Raw genomic sequence first — 19,900 nt, 5'->3', positions numbered from 1 at the left:
TTGATAAATTGTCTACCATGCATAAAATAGTCTTGCCCAATTCAATTCCAAACAAAAAAGGCAATTTTTCCATTTGTGCTGCAACTCCGCCTATTCGAGCGACGATCTCACAGTCATTTGTCTCAGATTTAGGTTCTTCCCAAGCAACTTGTAGAGCTTCATAGTTTTCAGAGATTGAATAAAATGATTCTGCTCTTACCGTCCATCGTGTAGGGCAGAATATACAAATACCGGGTGTCCCAAGGAGAATATTTTCTTTTATCTTTTTGAAAAGGCATTCACGTTTGAGAGATTTTTTTATCAACTTTGTAATTTCATGAAAAGTGTTCAGAGCATTTTTCAAGATGCTGATAGCTTTAAGTGTTTCTTATACTGCCAAGTTCAAAACGTGATCATAGCAATGGGAATATAGCGCTTTAGGTTCAAGATCACTTATTCTCTTTGCAACTGCAACTTGTCATGACGCTGGCACCATCATAACATTGACCGCAACAATTATTAATTGAAAGATTCATCCGCATAAAAACATCTTTGATAGTTGCAGTAATACTTTCAGCAGATGTGTTTTCCACACTATAAAGTCCGACAAACACTTCATGCACTTCCGAGTCATCTTCATCTATATATCCATAATAGTAAACCATTTTCCAGAAATATTGGATGCAATTTTTCTGAGTATAGTGAGACCCATTATCTGCAGAATTTCATTTTGGATAGCTGCACACGTAAATCTATTTTGCGACTTTCTCATCTATTTAGTTAAAGATTATCTTTGCTTCTGAGATTAAGTAACTAAGAAAAGTTCGAATTAAATTCTTTATAATTTTTGTCACTATTGTAATCACCACGCAGAGCAATACCTTGTCTGGCGAGAAATTAAATATTCGTGATTATTATTAACATTGCTCTATTTTCCATTTTTTCCTGTGTATGAGTTTTGAAAATGAGTTGAGAAGTTCACCAATATCTTTAGTTGTTGAAGGAATAGTTTTAACATTCTCGATGGCTTCTCGATGAGAAAGAATATTTTGGTGTTTCTGGAATTTTTGTAAAACCTTTTTTCAATTAGAAAATCCAGTTTTTGTGAAGACATCCTCGCTGCATTTTGAAGATAATAAATTATGCATTTCCATTAGCATACAATAGTAGCATAAAACTGTATCGTTACATTTGTTGTAATGTAAACATGGAAACAGTTTGTACCATTGTTGAAAAAATGATCGCTTCTGACTACCACATGTACGTTTTGGAAAAACTAACACAGGTTGATGCGGACTATTACTTAGATGCTTTTTTTGGTAGACTGTAACAGTGGAGGCAGAGTTAACAACATTGTTGGCTGAGTTAGCAATCGAAGAAGAAAAATTAAAGACAGAACTAGAAGATGATGCCGAAGTAACAGTGGATACAGAGCCAGCATAAGAAGAAGTAGTAGCAGCAGTATCAGGGTTAGCAAGAGATGCAGTAGTAAAAGTACTGTGAAAACCATTAGAATTCGAAGTATTATCTGAAAAAAATGCTGTAGTAGCTGTAGTTTCAGGGCTAGAGGTAAAGGCAAAGTTAGGAGAAATTGATGAGACGACAGTTCTTGCATAGAAAGAAAAAATAGTGCGATTGGTATCTGCCCCTTCCAAAATTTCCTTGAGTCGTTTACCACGCTTCCCTTCCGCACCAGACAATTTTTGTTTTAAAAACATACCTCTGAAGTAAATCATATAATAGATTGCTACGTAATGTTGCTATAAATAATACAAACTTATTTAAATCTAATATACAAACTGTAATCATTAGATAATAAATATTATTTAATAATATATTTAATTTTGATTATTAAACTCATGAAACTCAAAACTCTAAATAAAAAATAGAAAATGCAACTTTATTTAAAAAAATCGCCTTACACGAACAAAACAACTTTTTATTAGTTATAGCAAGTTCAATCCCACATTGTAACAAGTTCTGTACTACAAGTTCTTTTTTTTATTCGAAAAGTAACGTAAAATTTACAGTTATTTACTTAAGTTTACATATTTGCGGCATTTCTATTTTTATAAATCATTTAATTGCGAAATATTTTTTTATAGTTGTTTTGCAATTAAAGAAATTAGTTATAAATACTTAAATAAAGAAGGTTAGATAAATGTTTTCAAATTGCTTATAAAAATATTATCAGAGGCTCAACAAATCGAAAAGTGGGGGGCTATAGCCCCCCCCCCCAAGCTCTCACTTGTCTACGGCCATGTCTTAACTTCAACAGTATAAAGTGCAAAAATACAAAATTAATTAACACGAAAGTGTGAAAACTTAAAAAACCTGAATGAAAAAAATTCAATCAGTGTGAAAAAATAATAGAATAAATTAATTTTAATGTAATAAAAAAATTCAATTATAGTGAAAAAATAATAAACAGATTAACTTATGAAATTTTAATTGATTATTAGGGGATTTGTTGTGTCCGGGTTAAGGTAAAAACTAAAGAAAACCTTGATTCCGTCATAACTTTTTAACTTTAAAAAGTTTTTATAACTTTTTAAAAAGTTATGACGGAAACAAGATTTTGACAAGATTTTGAAAATTTAAAACTATTTTTGGAATTAGCAGAAAATTTCCGACAAAATAGCTACCTTTGTTTTTAAAATGCCTTTTTAAACCTTTCATGCTAAGAACCTAATTTCAATAAAAAAATTAAATTTTGTTTAAACTTAAATACTTAGATTAGATTTTGTTTAAACTTAAATACTTATGATTTATGATAGCAATGATTTTAAATAATTTTTTTTTGAAATTTTATAATTTTTGCACGGACTAAAAATTGAAAACTTTTTTAAAATTTGCAAATATTTTTAATTTTAGTAAAGATATTTAGTTTTCCCGATAAGTGCCCGCTTTCGTGCACTATCCGGTTTAGGATACTTTTACTCTATAAAACAAATGTTAAAACTTGGACATTCGATTTCAATTTTTAACGAGCCCACACTCCTTTTTCAAAATTTCAAAATGGTTTTAAAATATGCAGCCGGTATTTTTGGTCCGGATCATTTTCTAAAGCTACATTTCATACCTATTGGAAACAATCTTTGTTTTGAAAATGTAATTAATTTGCGTTGTATATCATCAATAATTTCCAATTTCAAACAAAAGGACTTTTTTTGTTGTTGAATAAAGTAAAGAATATAATTCTATTATAATATTGTATTAAACGTTGTCATTTATAGACTTTTTTAAATTTAAGTTCTCATTATCTTTATTTGGAAGTATATAAAGATATTTAAAACACATAATAAGGTAACAAGTAAGGTAACAAAATAAATTAAAGCAAAGGCTTAAGTTTTTGAGCAAAGGTCTTAAAAACTTACATAAATGGCCTTTTTTTTTTCAAGTTTCATGTTTTGGTGTTAAAGACGAGACAGAGTTGTAATAAGAGTAATAAAAAAAAAAAAGAATAATAAAATAAAAAATAGTAATTTCTTCGAGTGTAGTTAGCCTCCTTGGTTTTGGGAAAGTAAAAACAGTAAATTAAAAATAATAAACGGATATTTTATTTTTAAGCTAAAATGTTTTGTAAGTAAGTTAATTTACTTTAGATATTTTAGATTGTTTTTTTTTTGTCATTTTTAACATAAAAAACTCTCCTAAAATTACTAAAATTTTTAATAAGTTTATATCATTAAGTCAGCCATAAGCTTTACAAGAAATCTAGCTCTATATTTCTAATTTCTACTTAAAGATTTTTAATCAAATTTAAAATATGAATTTTTTTGTTTATTTACTAAATCTAACTTTTTTAGCAATTCCACAGTGCAACAAAACATTTGACAAAAAACACGTAATTTTCATGAACTCTACTTTTTTATATCTTTTTTTATAATTAAGTTAAAACCTTAAAGCTTTTTGCATTAGTTAGTTTGACTCTAGTTCTTTTTAACCATGTATAAAAAGTAGTTTTATATGACTTCACCTATATATTATTTATGTATTAAGACCACTATTTATAGGAAAACTTGCTGTAAGAACATTTTTTTAAAAAGAAGTTTTTGAAGCTATTGACACTTAAGTACTAAAACACATCAAGTTTGTTTGGGAAAAAAAATATTAAAAATTTGTTTTTAACGTTTTTAATATTTATATAAAATTTCTTAGTTCTAAGTGTTTAAAAACTTTAAGATCAGTTTATTAAAAAAAAAAAAAACACTTTTTAAAAAAGGTTTCCTGTAAAAAAAGCAAGTATAGTCTTTCCTATATTCAAGTAAAATATTTATTTATGGTTTTTTGAAGAAATAGTACTTAGGATTTTTGTTTAGAAATTGGGTATATTATGCTTTTTTTCCCCCGCATATTTTTTGTTTTAATTTTTGCGCTTGATTTTTGATGTTTTCTTATTTTATCAGGCGTATCAGGCGTTTTGTCAAAAAATCAGTTTTTCCAGCACAAAAAGTCCAATAACTTAAATTCACTTAAATTTTAAAGTTAAAAGATTTTAAAATCATTTTAGGCTCTATAAAACCATATTAATATAAATATGTTGACAAAAATAAAATCTTGTGGAGTGGCTAACCTTATTAGACATCAAATACTATTTGTTATATAAGTTAGTTTGAGTTATGTTGTTATGCTATTATAATTATATTTATATGTTATTCTTATTATGTTATTATAATAAAAGTTTGGTATAAGTTAAGTTGTTATATATTTCTTAATAAATTATTAATTAATAATAATTCATTCAAAAATTTTTTTTTCAAATTTTTTACTTTTAAAAAATTAGTGAGTTAATTATGAAATTATTATACATTTCGCATTTTTATTTATATTAAGTATGCATTATAGTTATACATCTTTCTTTTCAGATTTTGTATAAAAAGAAAAGCTTTTCTTTTTAATATTTTTTGAACCAGGATATAATAATGAGTCAAGCAGGAAAAGTTGCAGAGATATTTACACTTGCTGGTGAGACATTTATGAAACTTGGTACTCTTGCAATGTCACTTCAACAATCAAGTGATAAAATACAGGACAATGGTAAATGGGGTGACGAAGAAGTAGAAATGCTCAAGAAAGCTATTAGCCAGTTTGGAGAAGACATTGAAAAAATATCTACTGTTATAAGAACGAAATCTGCAAGTCAAATCAAAGCAGCTTTAAAACAAAAAACTGTTCAAAATTTAACAACAGCTAAAGGTCGCCCTCAACTTCCAATAAGTATCCAACCAAGACATGCTGGTATGAAAAGTAAAGCTAATAATATTGTATATTCACATGAAAATATACCTGATGAATCTAGTAAAAAAACAAAAGTTGAAACATCCAGCATTATGTCTTCTCGTCAAACAAGTATGAGTGTTTTATCATCAGTGCCACAAACATTGAATGTTTTATCTTCAATTAGTACACAAAACAAATTATGCGCACCAAATACTACTCAAAATGGGGTACCTGTTTTAGCTTCTAGTCAAGGTTTTCAAGTAATATTACCTCAAAATTTTGGTTTAGGTGCTGGTTCGGTAACAATGTTTAATTCTGGTGTGATACAGCATGTAGCAGATGCTAACACTAGTTTAAATGTGGACGTTGAAAGTTAATCTATCTGTTTAAAGTAATTTAGTGGTAGATGTAATACTAAGTTATATAAGTTTTAATTTATCACTTAAATATTATTGCATGAGTTTTATGTAATTATTTGGATACTCAAAAATTAAACGTTTGAAATGTTTTTTTATTATATTTATTGAAAATGAAAGCTTTAAATTCATAAAGTTTTAATTTTATTTTATTTTAGAAAATAAAAACTTACTTTAAATATAACTTATGAGAAATTGCAAAGTTTTTAATTTATATGCAATATGGATAAAAAATGATTATAAAGATTTATTGGTTTTTAACATAAAAATTATGTTTTATTGTTATTTTTTAATAAAATATTTTAGTCAAAATGCATGAATTAAAAGTTATTTAGCATCAATCTTCTAAAATTTTTGTTACTCATGATACAAAAATAAATGATTATGTTTTTTTCAATATTTTTGTAATTAGGTGTAAATAATGTATAAAAAAGTCTCTTCGCTTCCTATTAAATCAAGTGCATCATTGCTTTATAATAATTTTGATGTGGTAAAGGCATCAGAAAATAACAATCACTTGTTTGCTGTGGTACACAAATCTATTGTTTGGGTGTTTGACCCCTCACAAAGTAAAGATGAAAAAGGTTTTAACAACTCACTGTGTCGAAAAGTTATTTGTAAAGGTGAAAGTATGCATGACAGTGCAATTGTTTTGCAGGTATGCAATTGTTTTGTATGACAGCATATTCTTTTGCAGGAATGAGATTCAGTTAAATAGAACTAATGTTGCCATAATATAAAATAATAGTAATAACAACAATAACAATAATAATAATGATAATAGTTGTAATAACAATAGTAATAAGTTATTATTTATTATATAAATTTGTTATTATAATTTTTTGTGGTGTTTAGCTCTTTTATTTTGTTTTACAGAAAGATAGTCAAGTGGCGAATAAGGGAACAATCCTATTCAAGGATTTGCATTGCATTTGTATTCATTTTATTTTTATTTGTTTACTTAGGCCAAGTGGTGTGTATTAGCAACAAGAACTTTATTAGTTATTGCGTCTGTTAAAGGAGTGCAGGTAAATATATATATATATATATATTATATATATATATATATATTATATATATATATATATATATATATATATATATATATATATATATATATATATATATATATGTATATATAAGATGCGGTAGTGATGTAGTGGTAGAACGCTCGCTTCATAAGAAAGAGGTTCCTTTCGCTTAATAAGAAAGAGTAGCCTCCTCATCTGTTGTGGCCTTCTTGGCCTTGGGAGGTGAATTATAAAAATAATAAAACACAAAAAAAACATATGTATATATATATATATATATATATATATATATATATATATATATATATATATATATATATATATATATATATACATATACATATACATAAACATATGTAGCCTCTAAAAGTTCTAATTTTTTTTTTAATAAATTCAGTTTTTTAGAGAATAAATCAAAGAAAAGTGGATGTACAGTTTTTACTATTTTCAACTTAACTTGAACATAGCTGATGCTGTTTATATTATACATGTATAATTATACAAATAATAATATCCACTCTATGTGCAAAAAGCATGGAACTGCACAAACTATCACATATAGGAATACAAGCCTTTCCTGGAAGAATGTGCGGCCGCACGCCTTATTCATGCATGTTTAAAGTGATTTTTTTTGACACACTGCCCACATAATTTGCGGCAAAAAGCTAAACTTATCTACTGAGGAAAAAAAACTTAAAAAAAAGGAACCAAAATTGTAACAAAATATCAAGTTTTAATTAAATAAACTAAAAAAATTAAATAATTAAAAAAAAATTTTTTTTTTATAAAATTTTTAAACAAGTTTTTTTAAAAGTTAACATCTTAGATAAGTTTTATATAGTTAAATTAAGTTAAAACATCTGTTTAAAGTATATAAACTTATCCTTATAAAATTCTTTATAATATAATACAATATTTCTAGGGGTTACATATACCCTTGTTATTCAAGTAATAAAAAACAAACAAATAATAAAACTTCAAAGTAATTTGTTCTTGCGTCTTAAATAAGAAAAAATAAGGCTTCCAAAACGATGATGTGACATAATCACCGTCATATTCATTCAAACCATCTTCATTTGGAGAACACTGGTGATACTGTATTTCTAAAGTCTCTCTCACTTTTCGCTTTAAACAGACTGCTTCTACTTTATTTGTGTTGTTTTTTATTCCAGGAAAACGCATCATAACAATTTCCGGAATGCCCTGCCATGGCTGAATTTTTCTATTTTCCCTTAAAAGTATGTTTTTGATGTTGGCAAATGCGTGTTGTTGGGAAGTTGAAGCTTGTTTTTTGGAGTTATTAATTGTGGAAGGTTTTTTGGTGATTTGAAAATTGGAGTATACCCTGCATTTTTAAATATCTTTTTTAATAATACTTAATTTTGGTACCCATGGTAGAGAAATATAATTAAATTCTAGTTTTTTGATGTTATTTTTGTTGTTTTGTTAATAATTTTGCTTATTGTTTTTTATTTTTTGACAATATTTGAAGTATTTTTTTATTTTGACCATTTTCTATATTTCTGTAAGAAACTTTAATTTATGATTTATATGTTTTTTACTGCATAATGCAAAAGCCCTTTAGATAAAACCTTTAAATACACCATAATTTTTTTTTGGATTGTGATAAGAATGCGGCTTTATTTGCACATTTGTTATTGCATCCTTGCGATAGATATTAAAAAGATGTTAATTTGTTATTTGTTATTGAGAGATCAAGAACATTTATTGTGTGTGAATCACTTTCTTTTTCAATTGTGTATTTGATATTTGTGTGTTGATTATTTAACAACTTGAGAAAATGTTCTGATTCTGTGTCATTATTAAAACGGGAATGAATATTGTCAACATACCTTTTGATTGATTTTATATACACTGCTGGCCAAAAGTTTCCAGACACTTGATATTTTTATAAAAAGCTAAAATCTATCCTGTATCATTAAATTAATCAATAATATTAATTTATAATACTTAAACTTACTAATTTTAAGTGTTTATGTAAGATGGAGATCAGTCATTGGGTATTCCTGACCTCAAACTTACATAAATAAGTTTGTTTTTTTAATTGTTTATTTTAACTTGATATATAGTGTTATATTACTCTTAAGAGTTTGGTCTTGTTAAAGTTATTTATTTGTTTAAACATGAAATAAATATTTATAATAAAATGATAGCCGACTAAAATGATTAAGAATATTTAGTTTTGTTTAGTTTTCATTTGGTATTAATTGCGGTTGCATTAAAAAATCTTGAAAAAAATTTTAAAATGTATAATTCGGCTATTTAATTAAAAATATGGGTAAAAAACCTTCTTTAACAGTTGCAAAACGTTTTGAAATAGTTACATTACATAAAGAAAGTTATTCAGTTTGTAAAATTTGCAAAAAATTAAAAATTGCCAGTACTGTACAAGATACCATCAAACGATGGAAAGAAACAGGTATTTTTGAAGACAAAAAAAGATCTGGTAGACCATGGAAGACAACAAAAGCAGAAGATAATAGTATAATATTGATGAGTAAAAGAAATCGAAGACTTACGGCCCAGGAAATAACTTCAGGCTTTAATAGGGGTCATTCAAAATTTATTTCATTAACCACTACAAAACGACGTCTTGGACAAGCAGGACTTTCTGGCCTTATAGCAGTTAGGAAACCGTTGCTACGGATTGGAAATAAAAAGAAAAGGTTACAATGGGCTATAGACCACCAAAATTGGACAGAAGAAGACTGGGGTAAAGTACTATGGACCGACAAGTCTAAATTTGAACTGTTTGGGCAAAAACAAAGAATTTACATCAGAAGAACAACAAAATGATCCCAGAGTGTTTAGTGCCGACAATCAAGCATGGTGGTGGGTCAGTTATGGTATGGGGATATTTTCCTTCAGCTGGTGGAGGTGACCTAGTTAAAATTGAGGGTATTATAAAAAAAGAACAATATAAAACAATTCTACAAAACAATGCTATACCTTCTGGCTTAAGAACTGTTGATCGTGGTTTTGTTTTTATGCAAGATATTGGCCCTAAACATACCTTAAAATTATATAAGAACTATATAAAGGAACAAGAGAATAATGGTGTCCTCAAAAACATGACCTGGCTGACCCAATCACCAGATTTGAACCCAATAGAGTTACTGTGGGAAGAATTGGAAAGAAAGGTCAGACAAAAATGCCCAACATCCAAAGAGCACCTGTGGCAGATATTAGAAGAATCCTGGTTATCAATTACACCCGAAATAATAAATAAATTAATAAATAGGATGCCACGGATCGCAAAAAAAGTGATAAAAACTAGTGGGTTATTTTTTGACGAATAGACAGTTTAATAATAATAGTGTTGTTAGTATTTTTTTAATTTCATTTTTTTTCTTTTTTTTTTTTCTAAAATAGTAACTATATGTATCTTTTATAAAATAAATATGATATTTTCATTTTTTGAAATAATTATGGGAGTTTTAATTAAAAAATTTAACAAAATCCAAGTGTATAGAAACTTTTGGCCTGCAGTGTGTATACTGGTGGTGTAAGATATTGTTCCTGTATTAACGCTTTTTTTTCATAATGTTGCTGAAAACTCTCTGCCATTACTACCATTAATGATAAACCTATAGGACCAGCATCTTCTAATTATTTAGCTAAATTATTTGTGTGTATGTTGTTTTCATGTAAAAAATAACAGTTTGACAAACACAAACCTAAAAGTATTTTTATTTCTGAAACTGATAATTTTGAATTGAAGACAGGACTATTACAGAGTTGTTCTAGTAAAATATCAGTTGATTCTTTAACTGGTATTGAAAGGTAAAGATTAACAATATCGAAAGAAACTTGAAATTCACCAGGATCGATATACCATGATTGAGCACATTCAACAAATTGTTTTGAATTTTGAAGTTTTGTTTTGTTAAGGTTGGAGGTAGGTTGAATGAGATTTACTAAATAATTAGATAATTTATTTGTAGGTGACCCTATTGTGTTAACTATAATTTGCATTGGGTAGTTATTAGTTGGTTTGTGTGCTTTGTTGACAGCATATAATCGTGGAGGAGTGGCGTCACTTGGATAAATTGATCTATATTCATTTTTTGTAAACTTTTTTTTCAGGTTTTGTAAAGAATTCTGAACTTTACGAAGCAGTTTTTGAGTTGGATCATAGTTTATGATTTTAGATTTTGCAAGTTCTTCAATTTTTTTAAGAGCAACATTTTTATTGATTCGAACAAAGCCTGATCCTTTATCAGATGAATTATCGAAAGAATTTTATAAGGATTACATACTATAAACAGATGTTTTAACTTAATTTAATTATACAACTTTTTTTGTATAATTAAATTTTGTTAACAATTTATGTTTTATAATTATATTTTATAACAATTTAATATTTTTGATATGCAATTTATTCACAATTTTTATCAGTCTGTATAATTTAGAAACTAATTTGCTATGTACACTAAAACTATGAGAAATTTTATTAATTTTTTTTCTTATATTTATTTGTTTTTTCGCTTTAAAAAATCGTCTTTTCACTTTAAAAAATGTTTTTGCTTTATAAGATGTAATTTCTCAATACTTATGTAATAGGAAAAGAAGAAAATAAATTGCTATTTATTTGCAAAATATATTAATTGATTAATAAATTTTGTAATGATTGAAGAATTAAATGAAAGAATAACATGGTTACTTTAATAAATGATGCACTTTGATGCATATCTGAAATTCTTTTATCTGATTTTTTATAATACCCAATTTGCAATGTTAATACGATTTACTAGTGATAATGAGCATAATCATTGCTCTTTTTTGAAAAAATATCTTTAAATTTAATTAATTAATAAAAAGCTGAAACAAAGTGAAAACAACCAAATATTTTATATTTGAATATTAGTATTATTTATTTATTATAAACTTGTTAAAAATAAATTTTTTTTCAAATAAATAGCAATTAGTTTTCTTGATTTCCTGTGCATTAATAAAAACAGTTTAGCAAAAACAATTAAAAAATCAATTTTAAAATTGTGTATGTTTCTAGTGCAAATAATAAAACATTTCCTTAATATAATAAATGAAAATAGTCGCGAAAAATTTGTATATCAATAAATGTTTTTATTTTCGTTATATTCTTATCTTCTTTTTTCCTCGACTTGTATTAATTGTGGTAGTGGAAAATAACAAACGTCTTAAAAAAAAGGAAAACAAAAACAGTAAAATATTTAGGTACATTATTTTTTTGATAAAATTTTTCTTTTTATATTATTTGCAATAGTTATGCAATAGTTAAACCTGGTGACATTTAGACATATAATTACTGATAAACAAGAAAATATATCGAGTAGATGCATTAAGCGGTAATATTACAGCAAGTCATTTAGAAGTTACTTCCAATTTGCATAATAGGGAGGGACATTTAAAAAGGCAGGGGCATTTAAAAATCACTTTCAATATGTGTAGTATTATGGCAGGGACTGCTGAAGGGTTAATTTAAAATTCTTTTTAAATTTTGTTTTATGTTTTTAAATCTAAAATTTTCACATTTATTATTATATTATTTATTAGATGTTTGAAGCTGATGGCTCAATCATGTTATTTTGGCAGGCTCTAGGAACTCATCGCATTCATGGTATGTGTTCACTTTAAAATGACTTTACTAAATTTTAGAAGATTTAAAAAAATGTTTATTCTGATAACTGTTTTATGTTATAATATTTCAGTTTTTAAAATTTCATTAATGCTTTTTGTCAACACAAAAAAGCAGTTTTATAGTTTACTTAGGTATGAAAGGTTGTAGAATCGCCCATTAAAAAAAAGAATCTTTTTAAATTTAATTTTGATAAATGTTCAAATTAATGTCTATGATTATTAATAGAAGTTTGCATCATTTCAAACCATTTGTCAAATTTTTTTGTTTGAATGGTTGCATTTGTTAAAATAAAAGAGAACCATTAACCTCAATTTTCAATCTATATATCATACCATTGCTCTACCTATTGGGATGTTCTATGTTGTAAGATACTGAGCCTTGAAGTTTTTCTATGTTATAAATTTATTTTATGTTTGTGAATAATAAAAAGTTGTGTTATGCTCTCTAGGAGGAAATTTTTATTTTTTATACAATTGTTTTTTCATAAAAAAAGTTTGTATAATTTTTAATTTTGTTTGTTTATCAAGCATCAAAAGATTAAATATAAAAATTAGCTAATAAGAAGTTAAACATGTTAACTATGTTATTTTAAATAATTTATTTATTAAATTTTAATGCAAATGTTTTTTTAAGTTGACTTTTATTAATGAAATTTTATTAGTAAAGGAAGGTGTTAGCCAGGAATATATTTTTTACTGCATTTTTGCGATATTAGGAATATTTATTGTTTTTGTTCTACAAAATAATAGGAATTTCAAATTCAAATTCAAAAAAAAAATTCATTGAATTTTGGGAATTCCGCAGTATATGCAGTGCCATTAAGCTGGCTAACACCTATAAATAAAAGAATATAATGCTGTTATAGTTTAAACCTTATATAAAATAGGTCATGCTCAGTATGCAAGAGGTGTGGCAGCTGTTGGAGAAAGATATATCTGTATAGGTACATATGTTTTTTAATATGTTACAATTTCAAACTGTTAAATTTTGCTATATATGCTAAATGTAAAAATGATAACTTTACATGGTTTTAATAAAATCATTGGTTAATAGGAAATCTAAAAAAAAAATTAAAATTAGTCAGTAATATTTTATAAAACAAATTAGAGTTCCTTATAATAGTTTCAAAGTCAAAATGTTTTATACCATGTCTAACCTTCCACAATATAATAAATTAATGCAAAACAAGTTCACTTAAAAAATTAACATTTTTATCTAAATATATTATGGAATGTGTTTTTATAATACTAAATAACTAACTTAAATTAAATTTTTTTTAACATTTAAATAATAATTTACACAAACTAATTTCTTTTATTTTTCAATATTCATTTAAATGAATTAAAATGTGTTTAATTTTTTAAAATTATTATTTCTTAAATTTATAATTGCGGCAGAAGTAATGTTTTTTTATTTTTGAAAAGTTAGTCAGTAACAAATAAAAAACATAACTTATTGCAAAAATATAACCTGTTTTTAATTACTTTACCAGCAATTAATTTAAGTTTCCAAATACAATTTATTAAAAAAAAAAAAAAATCAAAAATTGATTTAATTTGTTAATTGTTTAAAAAAAGAATTCAAAAGTTTCAAAGAAAAAGAGTAAAAAACCCAGTTATATTATAAAAAATTAAACACCTAAAAAATACTCACTAAAAATAACAAAAAAAATTCAAACATCACTTTTAATTTAACAAGAAAGGAAACAAATCAGACTAAATCAGAGAACTTTAAATAGCTTGAGTAAACATTTAAAAGTAATTTGTAATTTAAAGTTTTCAAAACTAATATAAAACTATTTAGTACAACAACTAGTATAAAAATATTTAGTATAATAAATAATATAAAAGTATTTAGTAATAAAAAAATATTTAGTAGTTATGCTAAGTAAAAATATTCAGTATATTTAGTTTAACTACTAATATATAAATATTTAGTGTAACAAATAATATAAAAGTATTCAGTAATAAAAAAATATTTAGTAGTTATACTAAGTAAAAATATTCAGTATACTAAATAAAATATTTAGTATAACTACTAATATAAAAATATTTAGTTTAACTACTAATATATAAATATTTAGTATAACAAATAATATAAAAGTATTCAGTAATAAAAAAATATTTAGTAGTTATACTAAGTAAAAATATTCAGTATACTAAATAAAATATTTAGTATAACTACTAATATAAAAATATTTAGTTTAACTACTAATATATAAATATTTAGTATAACAAATAATATAAAAGTATTCAGTAATAAAAAAATATTTAGTAGTTATACTTAGTAAATATATTTAGTATACTAAATAAAATATTTAGTATAACTACTAATATAAAGTTATTTAGTATAACTACTAATATAAAAATATTTAGTATAACTACTAATATATAAATATTTAGTATAACAACTAATATAAAGATATTATTATCCTAACCAAACTGTAATGAAGGTTTTATTAATAAAGTTTATATTTACAAGTTAAAGTTAGAGTTGAAATTACAATCATTCAAAATGTCATAAAAAGTTTCACGATTTCTTAAAACCATTTTTTTAAATATTGAAAATATATTAAAAAATTAACAAAATAGTTATCTCTTATGAAACATTATTATAATATTAAATATTTGTAGATATTATACTGGTAATATACTAATATAAAAATAATAAGTATATTATAATATTATATAACTGTTCATTCTTACAATGCAAAACATTCTTTTATTGCTAATTATTTTAAAGAAATTCAAAAATGAGTTAAGTAGTACTGAGATCATTGTCCTTTGTGTTTTTTTTAAAAAAAAAAATTTTTATATTAGTATATATACTAAATATTTTTGTATTAGTAGTTATACTAAATATTTTTATATTAGTAGTAATAAGTATATTATACTGTGTTTATCTACTATTATAAAAGTATTTAGTGTAACGCCTAATAAGAAAATATTCAATATAAGAACTAATATAAAAGTATTCAGTATAACAAGTAATATAAAAATATTTAGTATAACAACTAATATAAAAGTATTTAGTATATCTACTAATTTAAAATCTTTTGTATAATGACTAATATAAAAATATTTTGTACATCTACTAATATAAAATTTTTTAGTATATCTACTAATATAAAATATTAAGTATATCAACTAATTTAAAAGTCTTTAGTATATCTACTAATATAAAAATATATAGTATACCGACTTGTATAAAAATTATTAGTATAACAACTAATATAAAATTGTTTAGTTCATCTACTAATATTAAAATATTTAGTATAACTACTTATATATAAATATTTAGTATATCTACTAATATAAAAGTATTTAGTATATCTACTAATATAAAAATATTTAGTAAAACTACTAATATTAAATTATTTAGTATAGCAACTAATATAAAAATATTTAGTATAACTACTAATATAAAAATATTTAGTATATCTACTAATTTAAAATCTTTTGTATAATGACTAATATAAAATTATTTAGTATAACTACTGATATAAAAATATATATAATAATTACTAAAATAAAAACATATATTATAACTACTAATATAAAAGTATTACATATAACGAATAATATAAAAAGATATTTATTTTAGTATATCATGTATTGCATATTTACAAAATAATTATTTTTGATATCAAATTTTTTGCAAATAAGTTTTTATTAAACAAAGGTTACAGTTAAAGTTTTTTCAAACACACGAGAGGTATTTTTCTTTTTATAAAATACTTTTATATTTCCCAAAATTTAATATTTTATGGGTAATGAAATTTTTATTGAAAGAGGTTTGCCATGCAAAAGTTTATGACAAATGTCAGTGTATTTTGTAAATTTATTTCAAAAAAAAGGGCACTAAAAATTATAACTCACATAGGATTTAAGTTATTGGCGGCATCCCTATTTTATGAAAATCCATTAAATGTCCATCTATTCATACTTCCTTAGTGAAATCATGCAACATTTCATTACCTCATGTGTTTCAATGTATAAGTGCATATCTAGAAATTTGCCCACATTGTTTAATGGTTTTTCACCCTTCTTCTTCGTCTTCTACTTCTCATTATTATTGTTTTTTTATAACTAAAGTTTGAGTTAAACATTGAGTTACTTTTATCATTTGTTTCAATTCTGTTAGATATGTGCAAATGTTAGTCGTAAATGAAAATTATTTTATTTAGAGTTGTGTGAGCTTTTTAATGTTAAATAACTCAAATTTCTTTTTTTTAGATAAAAGTAAAAGTTGATTTTTTTTTATAGTAAATAAAAAATATACTGTCATGTTCTGGCAAAAAATTGTATGTATTACTGTTGAAAGAATCCCTCCTTTTTAACCTCTTTATTTTGAAATTAATTCTGGATTTTTTCCGGATATTTCTTAACAAATATTTTCCTAAATTTTTCTGGATATTTTTGGGAAAGTATCTTCCAGATTTTAAAAATATAACCTGGATGATCACTGCATAGCAAACATGCAGCATCTGTTATCCTTATTTTACAAAAATTCTGGAGAACGATCTGATTTGCCTAACTACAGTCCCATTAGTCTTCTTCCTATCATAAGCAAGGTTTTTGAATCTTTAATTAACAAACACTTAATCTCTCATCTTGAATCTAATAACTTACTTTCTGATCATCAATATGGACTTTGATCTTCTCATTCTACAGCTGATTTGCTAGCAGTTTTATTGTTCATTAGATAAAGGTGGAGAGGTTTAGGCCATCGCTCTTGACATTTATAAAGCTTTTGATAAAGTTTGGCATGCTGGTCTTCTCCATCAGCTCTCTTCTTACGGTGTATCTGTTAACATCTTTAAGATGATTGAATCCTTTTTTTCAATTGTAGTATAAAAGTTGCCCTCAATGGACAGCACTCTTCTTCATATTCTCTAACATCAGGGGTTCCTCAAGGTTCAATCCTTGGCCCTATACTCTTATTAATTTACATTAACAATCTTCAGGATATTCTCACTTCTAAGGTGGTTTTGTTTGCTGATGATACTACTATTTATTCTTGTCATGATAAGAAGCCAACACTCTCTTTGCTTGCTTGGAGGGGGCATTTGAGCTTGAGAAGGATCTCACTTCTGCCACAGCATGAGACTCACAGTAGCTGTTGAACATTAATTCAGATAAAACTCAATATTTTCCAGCTAATTATTATTGCAATAATCTAGTTCTTCCTATATTTTTGAACAGTAATGTACTCGATGAGTCATCTACCCTTCATCTTCTAGGATTAACTCTTACTTCCAATCTTTCTTGGAAACCGTATATCAAATCTGCTAAGGTTGCATCTCTTTATTCAGCTCGACACTTTCTTACTCTTGATTCTATTCTCTATCTCTATAAATCTCAAATCCGATTTTGTACAAAATACTGTTGACATATCTGGGGCGGATCTTCTAATGATGCGCTTTCTTTCCTGATTCATATAATTTGCAATCCTTTAAGTTGTCTGTAAATCGTTATCTTGCTCTACAATCTTTTCTCTTCCAGTAACTTCTAACTCTAATTAGCGCTTGCTCGTAGCCTTGTTGGAAGCAAAGATGTTTAAAAAAGAAAAAAAAACAACAACATTTTTTTAATAAAACTCTATGCCAAATTTAGTATTACTGTAAATCTTCCTGTGAAAATTGTTTCTCTTGTGCTTATTTATATAGATACAAAGTGTTGCATTATATAATTTCAGGTGTTGCTGATGGTTCTATACTTGTATTTGATATTCCTAATAAAGGAACTACTGTAAAACTTCACGAAACACTTTCAGAACATCGTACTAGTATAACTGATCTTCATTCGCATAGTAGTTCTGATAACATGATATCCGGCGATGAAGATGGAAACATTATAGTATGGAGAGCTGGTGGACATTTTACAAAATTAATTGAAATAATGGGATTTGGGTAACTTAATTTTATTTTTGAAATATTTGTATTTATTTCAGATAAATAAATTTTTTGTTCCTATAATATTATTTTATATATTATTCCTTGATCTTTCTGCATTATTTTCTATTGTCTAATATATTTATTCTATTGTCTAATATATTTATTCTATTGTCTAATATATTTATTCTATTGTCTAATATATTTACTTTATTTTATATTTTGATGTAGCAACTAAGCTTTTTTTTAACTGTTGAAAGATAAACTTTGTTGTTCATGTATTTTTTATTTTAACTTTAACAAATGTCAAAAAATAAGTAGAGAATTCAGAGTGTTGTTATCAATATCAACATATCAGTAGCAATAGCAACATATCATTAGCAATAGCAACATATCAGTAACAATAGCAACAAAGTATTAATAGTTATTAGCAGTAAAAATTTTTAGTTCAGGAACTCACCAGCCACTGTTAACCTTAAGTTCTCTAATGATTACATTTAAGAGTAGTAGGTACCTACTCTAAGCAATCAAAAAGTGATTAAAAAAAAATGATTCAATAGTTTTTAAAGCTTTTCCAGGTTAGGGTTTGTAATCCATTTATCTTGTCTCAGTATCCCAGGATTTTTAAATACTTTCTCTAAATAGATATAAACTTATTATTTTAGTAAAACTTTAAGAAAATTAACAAAATGACACTTTGCAAATTAGGCTTAAAAAAACTAATTATTAAATCTTAGGGATATTCTTTTATGATAACGGGTGATGCAGAAGTTATCGGACAAATCCTAATTTCATTACTTGAGCATAATAATTACTTTTTGTGGATTTATGCGTAGGCATAAACGTTCTATAAAATATAAACTTTATTATTTGAAACAATTATTTAAAATGAGGCTAAATGCAGCTGAACGAGAATCTTTTCGAAAGCGACTAAAAATGTTTTTTGTAAATAAACCTAATATAAAAAAAAAAAATCGTAAATCATTTTGAAAACGAAGGATTTGCTCGAAGTTCAATATATGATAACCTAAAAAGACATGAAACTGTTCAATCGTTTTCTGATAAAAAGCACCCTGGTCGTCCGACATCCTGGACTAGAGAAAAAAAGTTGAATTAACGAGACTTGTCAACAATCGAAAAGGGGTCAGTCAGAGATAAATAGGTATTAAATTCAGTGTAAATCAATCGACAATTGGTCGTCAGTTAAAAAAAATGAATATTAAATATAGAAAATGTGAAAAGACTCCAAAATACACTATAGAACAACAAATAAAGGCAAAGAAAAGAAGCAGGAAACTAGTTAACCAACTCTATAACACAAAATCGCTTCTAGTCATCGATGACGAAAAATACTTTTGTTTTGCAGGGGACAACATGCCTGGAAATTCTGGATACTACACAAACAACAAAAAGACATGCCCAGAAAGTGTTTGTTTTATAGGAAAAGAGAAATTTCCAAAAAAATTATTAATGTGGATAGCCATATCTGACCGTGGTATGTCCGAGCCATTGTTTCGCACTTCCAAGGCTGTAGCGATCAATTCATCAATCTATATTAATGAATGTTTAGAAAAACGACTTCTTCCATTTATTCACAAGTATCATGGAGACTTTAACTATTTATTTTGGCCAGATTTAGCAAGTTCTCATTATTCTAAAGGTTCTTTAAATTGGATGGACCAATATGTCTATTACGTTGATAAAGAATCCAATCCCC

General features: G+C 25.5%; 2 protein-coding genes across 2 annotated transcripts in view; both read left to right on the top strand.

Moving 5' to 3' along the window:
* Positions 1 to 4,826: 4,826 nt before the first annotated feature.
* LOC105845165 (chromatin complexes subunit BAP18) lies at positions 4,827 to 5,706 on the top strand. Its single transcript, XM_065792971.1, has one exon. It carries the CDS (start codon positions 4,905 to 4,907, stop codon positions 5,577 to 5,579), a length of 675 nt encoding a protein of 224 aa, XP_065649043.1. The 5' UTR covers positions 4,827 to 4,904; the 3' UTR covers positions 5,580 to 5,706.
* Positions 5,707 to 6,013: 307 nt separating this feature from the next.
* The window catches only part of LOC100214452 (WD repeat-containing protein 54), a 42,164-nt gene continuing 28,277 nt past the window's right edge, over positions 6,014 to 19,900 (top strand). Inside the window, exons 1-5 of the mRNA XM_065792970.1 lie at positions 6,014 to 6,276; positions 6,584 to 6,646; positions 12,206 to 12,269; positions 13,177 to 13,233; positions 17,988 to 18,201. Of these exons, the coding sequence (XP_065649042.1) occupies positions 6,040 to 6,276; positions 6,584 to 6,646; positions 12,206 to 12,269; positions 13,177 to 13,233; positions 17,988 to 18,201 (635 nt within the window). The 5' untranslated portion in view covers positions 6,014 to 6,039. The remainder of the gene's footprint in view (positions 6,277 to 6,583; positions 6,647 to 12,205; positions 12,270 to 13,176; positions 13,234 to 17,987; positions 18,202 to 19,900) is intronic.

Source organism: Hydra vulgaris, chromosome 03 (assembly GCF_038396675.1).
Source record: "Hydra vulgaris chromosome 03, alternate assembly HydraT2T_AEP".
NCBI classification, from domain to species: domain Eukaryota; kingdom Metazoa; phylum Cnidaria; class Hydrozoa; order Anthoathecata; family Hydridae; genus Hydra; species Hydra vulgaris.
This window is presented reverse-complemented; position numbering and strand designations above follow the sequence as displayed.

Coding starts and splice junctions, on each gene's coding strand:
- LOC105845165 (XM_065792971.1), top strand. CDS start 4,905: ATGAGTCAAGCAGGAAAAGTTGCAGAGATATTTACACTTGCTGGTGAG.